Raw genomic sequence first — 9,075 nt, 5'->3', positions numbered from 1 at the left:
TAGTCTGTTTTCCCTGGCATTCTGACCAATCGCAATCGCGGACGGAACGAGCCGCGTGCGCCCTCTATCGTCTATAAACGCAACTGTAAAAATCGAACCGTCCAATCAGACGTTTTCTTTTCAACGACGTGTATTTCATGCTGCGAAACATCGGACACATGCCGTGTTCCAAATGTCTCCACACTGCCTATTAAAGTGCTTGACTTCTAGGGTTTTTTTACACCCCAAATAGTGCACTATTTTTTAATACAGTGATATATGGGATTGAACCACAGAGCTTTCATGTTGACCAGAAAGTGAAGAACTAGATGAAATATAATCAGGTTTGTTTACACGTGTGTTTATTCTCACGTGTGTTTATTCTCATGCGTTATCAGTATTCTAATGCTTGCAATGTTATTTATTACATTCATGGTTTAGAAGCATGTACTATCCTGTAAAAGCGTTTATAGTGTGTAAGACAAAGCAGACTTTTATAGTGTACTGATGTGTTATGATGGTCTGTTGAATGTGCAGGATGGGCAGAGGCTACATTGTTGAGGGATGTGTGGAGAAGTACCTGACTAATCTGTCAGCAGCTGCTGGGTCATGTGAGACTGGACTTTTCATAGGCCAGGTCAGGACATTAATGCCACAGATACATCATCACTATGTCATTCACCAGCTCCCCTTTTAGATCTCATTTTAGATTTGATATTAAATGTTCGTGTATTGATTGAGACACGATATTAACCCAGCACTGACAAATGTGGCAGTTTAGAGAAGGTGTACATATCGGTGTCCCGGTCAGGCTTTGGGCATTGTAGTAGCCCCATGGTTCCCAGTTCCCAGTAAATAATTTATATGCCATATTTTCCACCTTTTGTATCCTTTATTATTTATATTTAGTGTTCAGCACAGAGGGACTTTGTGGTTCTGGCTGTGCAGACACCTCACAGAGAGAGTGAAGGAGCCACAGAGAGACAGAGAACACCAAGCTCACTGGACAGCATTGATGTGGACTGGGTTGCTGAGCATGCCAGACAGGTGGGGAACATGTACAGTCTAAGCCTACTGCAATTGTGTATATGTGTCTAAGAGCATGGGTTTGTGCTTCGATCGTGGCTCACCTGAAAGTCTTCCATGGAAAAATGACACAATAATTCGATATTTATTCACATACACAAGATTCTGAATGTCGAACTGAATTCGAAATGACTCGCATGACTTACCAGACATTGTTCTAGGTTTCACGGATGCTCCCCGGAGGCGTGAGCGTTCTCGGCTTGTTTCTTGTCGCCCCACCTGAGGCGTCAAAAGAAGCCCAGAACACACTGAAAAAGGTGAACTGGAAAGACAAAATATGTTTCTAAAAGGTTCTTTATTACTACTCTACCGGTCTTCAATAGTATATGTGTTTCTTTAGCTTGTCTTTGCTGTGGATAAATCCATATCCAAAAGCAAGCTGTGGAATCCATCAGAGGATGATGTGACTGAGCGCATCACCCTGCACATCTGTTCCAAAACAAGGAAGTATCCTTACTCACGTGGGAGAAGAACAAACACTGAGTCCTAAGTGGTTTAGGTCACACTGTGATTTACTGTGATCTTCTGTATAAACATGAGAAAACCTCAGTGTAGCTGAACGCTGTAATGTTATTGTCTCTGACATCTTGGATCACATAATATCATATTGCATTTTTTCATTAATAGTCTGTTGTATGTATTGTTAATGAATCTGTAATGTTGTAAATCTTCCTTAATTTACTGCCAACAGAGCTGTCTGCAAAACATTTGATGTCAAAGATCCAAAGGTGTGTCACTCTTGTCTGCTTGTAAAGTCATCTAACTCTCTGGGCTATTTTTACTACACTGTCAATCATGCACATCTGACTTTTGCTTCAGTGTTCAGCGAAACCTGCAGATTGGAAGTATCAGAGTGGCATCGCTTCCTCGTGGCCTATGATCACATGCAACGTGCAGGTCGACTTGCAGATCCCCATCACGTCCGAAAAAATCGACAAGTCCATAAAGGTGAAGTGCAATTCAGATACACTGTCTCTGGAAAGCATGGCTACGGTCAACACAGATATAAACGCACTTCAGCTGAAATTGATCACTGCATGAAATCGTGACAAGTGTAGAGTTAGACTGATTAAATGTGGCATGGATTCCATTCTTAACCGTTTAAATGAATTGAATGGAAAGTGTAAGATTCAGTGATAGAAGTGGATTAAATCAGTAGCCTGGGCACCCCGGGCAAGCAGATTTGTGTCCAGGCTGTCAGTGCTTTTTTATTTTTGTTTGTTTGACTTGATCATTTTTTGGTATACATAAGAGAAAATGAAGTTTCTTTTGAACGTTTCGGTTTGAACGTTTGGTGCGTTATGCACATTTTGGTGCTTCAGCTATATTTCTTCAGCTATATTCAGCTGTTAACTTGCAGCTGCTTGACACTTAAATTACTAAATGAGATTAATTCCTGTGTGCTATGTTACAGGATGGACTGAGGACGTGGGCTAAACAGATCGACTCTGCTCTCTGTCTCATTAATGGTAAAACTGTAACTGATGACGGTGAGCTCCTATCAGGGCCGGTGAGTTGGGCTTTTGTTGTTGGGCTATATGTGGAGTTTAAGCTTTTGAGCTGCCAGTTTAACAGCATGTTAGTGTATGTGTGTATTTTTGTTATGAATTCTAGTGATGTTTAGAAAGCGATTAAAATGCTGTTTGCTTTCCTTCAGCGGACACAGACACGTTAAAAACATTTGATCAGCAGGAAAACAACAGTGAAATTTGTTGATTGTGTAAAACCATTATATAAGCTACATGTAATACGACAAGGCATTTATACATTTCTTTTTACAATTCTGCTACCCGATTCTGATGCTTACATAGAGTGACACCAAGCTCTGTACTCCGGATGAAAATGACTCAGGTTAAACCTCCTTGTTAAGTAGCAAATGGGGTAAAAAGGGAGAAGTATTTTTGTCACTTTGATATCCTCTGTGTTCATTTTCTAATGCAGAAAAAGAGCACCAAAGCGAGCCAGCAGCAGACGGTTCGAGCGCAGCTCCTCATCTCAGCAGTGAGTATAATGTGAATAAATGAGCTGTGTGAGATTGTCGGGTTGCTCTGATTAATTAACCGTATGAATCAGGAGGATGCAGATGCAGGCCAGATGTCCAGCGCTGTGGGGCAGGAGTGCAGCGGCTCAGTGCATGTGAGTGGAGCGGTTCACTGCAGAGCATACATTCACACCAACAAACCTAAAACCAGACACGCCGCACAGGTGAGCACAGCAAAGGTGTTACTTTCAGTGTTATTCTTTTTTTTTTCTTCATCCCTGTTACGCACAGCACCTCATTTCTCTATATAACCTGTAAACCTTGATATAAGGTGTATTTTCAGGAGCATGATGTGACACGCAGTGCAGTAGTAGTATAAATAAAAAGATTATATTATATTAGATTATATTATAGCTATATAATATATATATATATATAATTTGATATCATAATATATTAAAAAATATATATATAATTTAATATTTTTGACACCTTTATCATACTATTATTTATCCATTTTTAACATGTAACTTTTTTAACACGTTTCATAGGCACTCAAGAGCGACGTAGTGAATACGGTTTTCAGCCGCATTGAGATGCTTCTGGAGGATCTGCACATGAATAATGGGGGTAAAAAAATTATGTATGATATTATCCAAAGTGCCAAAGAATATTACTCTTATTGAGAATAAATAGATTATAGATTATAAATTCAGAATAAATCTTTATGCATCAACCGCATAATTGGCTCTAGTTAATAATATAGACGTATTGGGAAATGATCACTAGATGGTGCTATGTAGGAATTTATAAAAATGTAAAAGAATCACTTCACTGCTCACACGTGTCTGGTCTTGTGTGTTTTTTGTGGAAGAGTGCTAAGAAGTTCCCTCAGTGGAGGTGATAGTAATGTTAACATTTGGTTTCTACGCATTAATCTGAAGTGTATTAGCAGGTGATGTTTATGAGTATCAGCTATTTTTCTGTCCAGTTACATTACACCAGTGGTTCCCAAACTGGGGTCAAATACCCCCCGGGGTACGCCACGTGATGGAGGGGGAACGCGAATAAAATTCTGAAATGTACTGTTAATGTAATTATACTGCAGATAATATTCATCTAGACATGTATTTCTCAGACTAAATATAAAGACGTGCCCCCTCTAATGTACAAACACAAAGTAGCCAGGAAGTGCCATAAAAGGTCAAAATCAATCAAATTACCCTATCTGCAGTCAACAAAAATCTGTGTCCACTCAAGTGTCATGTGTAAGTGCACGTCTTTACGTATCGCATGAAATTCCAACGCACGTGGTTAGGAACGAAGCATAATTTAACAAGCAGATAAAAATGGATAAGTGGCTGCAAAGATTTAGGCCTACAGCCACAGAAAGAAAATCAACTCCCAGCAGCTTGGATGACCCACAGTCCTCTGACTGCACCCCGGGTCCATCCATTTCAGCTGAAGGTGTTTCTCCAAGCCCTGCTACGGTTAACATTGATACAGACAGCGATTCATCTTAGGTTTCGGCACCAACTCAGGTTCAGCAATTCACAGAAAGACCATCAAAAAGGCGCAAATATGATGAGAAGTACATTTCATATGGGTTTACATACACTGGCAGTGAAGAAAATCCCAAACTACAGTGTGTTATGTGTGCAAAAGTACTCTAGGCATTTAGAAACAAAGCATGCTGCCTTGCGTGCAGAGTATCCTGCCTTAGCAGATCACGCTTTGAAATCATTACTGCCCTTCTCGAGAACATAACTGTGCGAAAGTGGGTTTTCAGCACTTACCAGCATAAAGAACAAATATTGACACGGACTCTGCATAGTGAATGATTTAAGACTAAATCTGTCTCTGAAACAACCAAACATCGCAGAGTTATGCAAGTCATTTCAATCACATCCATCTCATTAAACGGTGAATCATTTAAAAAAATAAATTATATGTATACTAAAGTTGTGTTGGATCAAATAAGTTATTTTTTGAAGGTACATGTGTTTTAAAATGCACGTTTAAAAAAATCAAGACCACAATTATGAGCGTGAGAGGGGGTATGCAGAATGATGTTAAATCCTGGGGGGGTACGTCTCTGTAAAAAGTTTGGGAACCACTGCATTACGCCATTATAACTGGCTGACTTCAGATTCCCAGGAAAGTCAAAGTTAAAGGTGGAAAGTTAAAGGTATCTATAAAGGTATGGATATGGTCTCATGTTTGATAACAAATTATATAATATATAATAAATTAAACCTGATTATTTAACTTGGAGTGGATGTGCTTAAATTTCACCTTAGAAAATCCCAGAAAAACACAAATATGTTATGTTTAATGTTATAAAACTCTTAATATTGCTCCCTGAAGTGATGATAGATGTAAATCATGTTGGATGTGGTTTGTTTAAGGGTTAAAGCAGAAAAACACCGACTTACATAATCTTGGGTTTGCGGAAGCCACACTTTGAGTCATTCAGAGGACAAAAATAAAAATGGATCGTTTTCAGTAATAGTTGAACTGAGAGACAGCGTTTTACTTATTACACGTGCATTTAGTCGAGTATATTGTGTCGAATTTACATAGCGCACATTTGAAAGTACAACATGATTATTTTTCATGTCTGTGTCAGCAGATCTGGCCTCTGGGCAGCAGGATCTACCACGGCGTGTGTTTGCCCCCTTATCCAGCTCTGGCCTGAGTGTGTGTGACTACATTTTCCCAGATGAGAACACTGCGGATGTGGCTGAACGCTTTAAAGAAATGCTGGGTTGTGATTTACCAGAGGGGGACGTAGACATCAGCATGGAGGCTCAGAGTAAAATCACACATTTCATCATAATGCAGGAAGTCTTTTGTTTATTAGTGGTCCATTGTCCTTTGTTTGACATTTAACACTGTCTCAGATACCTTCACAGCAATTTTAGCTATTTTTGAGCAAAGATTTAGCCATTTTTGAGCACATTTGTATATATGTTCACAATAACTTCCATACACATTGCCATAGAAACACAATTCCATTTTCCTTTGATTTTTTTTGGGTAAAACCAAATTCACACCATAATTTTAGTTTCTGCTATACTGAATTTTCCGCCATTTAGAATTGTTTTCGAAAACAATTCCCTTCTATTCTTACAAACATCCAATTATCAGCTAATTTATAAGGTAGCATCAAGAAACCAGGGATGATTAATCACACAAACAAAAACACAAACAAATTAAAATCCATCTAAACAAAAATTTGCCAGCACCTTTATGTAGCCTCTAATCATTATGACTCTTACTTCTGTTTAGAAGGTTTAAATAATCAAAAAAAATTGGTTTTTTTTCTATTCTTTCCTTAAACAAATTTGTACCACAACATCATGAGATCGGTCCAAAAAACCTTTACTATAATATTCATGGTGCAAACCATTGATACAAATTTTAAAGAAATATGTTCCGGTAATTCAGGCATTTTAGAAGCGATAGTGTTTTAACCTGCTGAGACATATTAACACATGAATAATCCTAGGTATAGTGAGTATCTAGAGTGATGTTAATTGAGTGTGTGCCAAGTCATTATACTGTAAAATCTCTGTGAACATTGCCTCATCCTGCATAGACCAGTTTGAACAAACTCTGAAAAGCGGACCTGAAATGTTAATACATACAATACCAGTGAATCAGGCAGAGGAAATGAGCCACTAAAATATGGATAAGTAAATGTGTAAATGAGTAAATGTGGGGATTTCTGTGTGTTTTAGCACGTTGCTCTGTTTTGGGAGTGGAAGATGGGTGTGAGGAAACCACCAGCAGTGAAGTGGTGCCAAAAAAGAAAACGGCATTACAGTATACAGGTGCGTTAGAGACAAAAGGTTCCAAACATTTTCAATGTCACTTTTATTATTATTATTATTTATTCCATTTGTCACAATAAACAAGTAATCATAATATTTCATTTTTTTGGAAGGACAGCACATAGCCACCAGTTAGTCACTATGCAAAATTATTACACCTTTTGTTTTTCACTCAGAACACCACTTCATTAAGAATCCCATGTGGCACAGTATAGTGCAATGCATAAACGTCATGCAGATACGGGTAAAAGAGCCTGGATAATGTTCATCTTAAACATCAAAATGGGAAAAGTTCCTTTGAGTGTGGCATGGTTGTTGGTGCCATATGGACTAATTTTCCATATTATAGAAACTGCTGCTGGACTGGGATTTACTCATGACAGTTTACAGAGTTTACACAGAATGTCGCAAAAAAAAAAAGAAATTAAGCAGCATTGAAATGTGCTTGAAATGGACCGTTAGTGAGACACGGGTTGGAGAAGAATTGCCAGATTGTTCAAACTGACATGAAGGCTAAGTTAACTCATATAACTACTGTTTATAACCATGGTGAGCAGAAAAGCATCTCCGAACACACAATATGTTTAACCTTAAGGTGGATGAGCTACAACAGCATGAGAGCACATCTGGTTATATCACCCTTTTTTTCAGTCTTTCGTCTAGTTTCAATGAAACCTCTGTTTGAACTCAAACCAGTCTGGTTTGTCTTCTCTGATCTCTGTTATAAAGAAGGAGTTTCTGACTGCAGAGCTGTAACTGACTGGATGTCTTTTGTTATTTTCACCACCAAAAAGGAAAATGTGTTTAGTCAGATTAATTTTCTTAAAAAATATTTTTTCATTGTGCACATTTTTTTGTTTATGAAACTGAATGTAAACCAATTACAGCATGAAACCTCACGCGGATGTTGGCACCCACGGGAAAAATAACTATAGTATTAAATTTAACACAGGAGTAATATATCTGTTGCAAAACACCAGCGTCATGGATTTTAGTCTCCAATATGATTGGATGCACAAATAGGAATTGTTTTAATGTTGTTCAATTCAGTCACATGGAATTGATGTACACATTTTAATTAAGTAAATTCAGCAAGCTTTTTTTAGTGTATATGGCGGTGTATGAAAATCTCAAGCGATCTGCAGTTTCTGAAATACTCAATCCAACTGATCTGGCCCTAAAACCATGCCATGGTTATATTAGTTTTATAACTTAAGCGCAGAACTGAAGAGACAGCAAACATATCTCAGACTGCCGTTTACATTCGGAGTAAGCGAGAAAACATACTCTTCTGTTACTGTCCCTAATTAAAAGTGACTCACAATGGGTATTGTTAATGGTAGTGTTTTTCCACAGGCAAGAAAGAGTCTGTTGAGTAAAAACCATCATTAGTTATACTCTTTTTGTCTGTTTGTCTCTCTTCCTTGCAGGAATGGTGGTGGTGGCGGCTGCAGTGGCCCTCTTGGCAACAGCGACCTCTCTACTCTATCTTAATGAATAACAGCACAATGACAGCTGTTTATAACTTTGCCAAAATAAACTACAGTAAATGACTTTTTTTTTATGTTTTTAATTGCATATTTTCTTAAGATATTTGTATTTTTTTGTGGGTTAAATTAAAACTTCAAAAGTCAAAATGACCCATAAAAGAATCAAGGCAGTGACACACTGATGGCTGTAATAAAAATTGTGTAATGAGCACATTGATTGCATCTCCTTAACACAGGATCCTGTCCCTCCGGAGCGATTTCCAAGCAGTGAGAGGTGTCATGATTCTCATATCCGCTTCATCACTATACACATTCACTAGTAAATTCTTAATTGTAACTTTATTTGTCTGTGTTACACACACACACGTATACACACACACATATACAAACAAAAAAACACCAGTTGTGTATTCCTGAAGACATTCATTCATTAATTCATAGACATTCACCTTATATTAATTTAGATTTATTTAGATTTACACATTTTTTTGTCAGTTGAGATCAGACACAAAGTTCTGGCAGCATAAGAACATTTAGATTAAAATCTTCTTGTGCTTGTTCCAATGACACCTAAAATCCATCAATAATAAAAGGATTGTGTAACCCATATGCCAAAATGTCAAAGTCCTTGTCTTGATCTTTACTTAGACATGTAATAACTCATCAAGGTTTCTTAGAGAAATCCCCAATCAGTTTGTTTTTT

At 37.8% G+C, this 9,075-nt stretch overlaps 1 protein-coding gene across 1 annotated transcript; it reads left to right on the top strand.

Annotated features, from left to right (window-relative positions):
- Nucleotides 1-171: 171 nt before the first annotated feature.
- Nucleotides 172-8,436, top strand: odr4 (odr-4 GPCR localization factor homolog). Its single transcript, XM_060888701.1, has 14 exons — nt 172-323; nt 517-616; nt 889-1,026; nt 1,227-1,322; nt 1,406-1,512; nt 1,757-1,793; nt 1,885-2,013; nt 2,480-2,575; nt 3,007-3,066; nt 3,139-3,270; nt 3,598-3,676; nt 5,679-5,861; nt 6,790-6,882; nt 8,313-8,436. Exons 2-14 carry the CDS (start codon nt 518-520, stop codon nt 8,381-8,383), a joined length of 1,320 nt encoding a protein of 439 aa, XP_060744684.1. The 5' UTR covers nt 172-323; nt 517; the 3' UTR covers nt 8,384-8,436.
- The last annotated feature ends 639 nt before the right edge of the window (nt 8,437-9,075 follow it).

Source organism: Tachysurus vachellii, chromosome 15, assembly GCF_030014155.1.
Source record: "Tachysurus vachellii isolate PV-2020 chromosome 15, HZAU_Pvac_v1, whole genome shotgun sequence".
Taxonomy (NCBI): Eukaryota; Metazoa; Chordata; class Actinopteri; order Siluriformes; family Bagridae; genus Tachysurus; species Tachysurus vachellii.
This window is presented reverse-complemented; position numbering and strand designations above follow the sequence as displayed.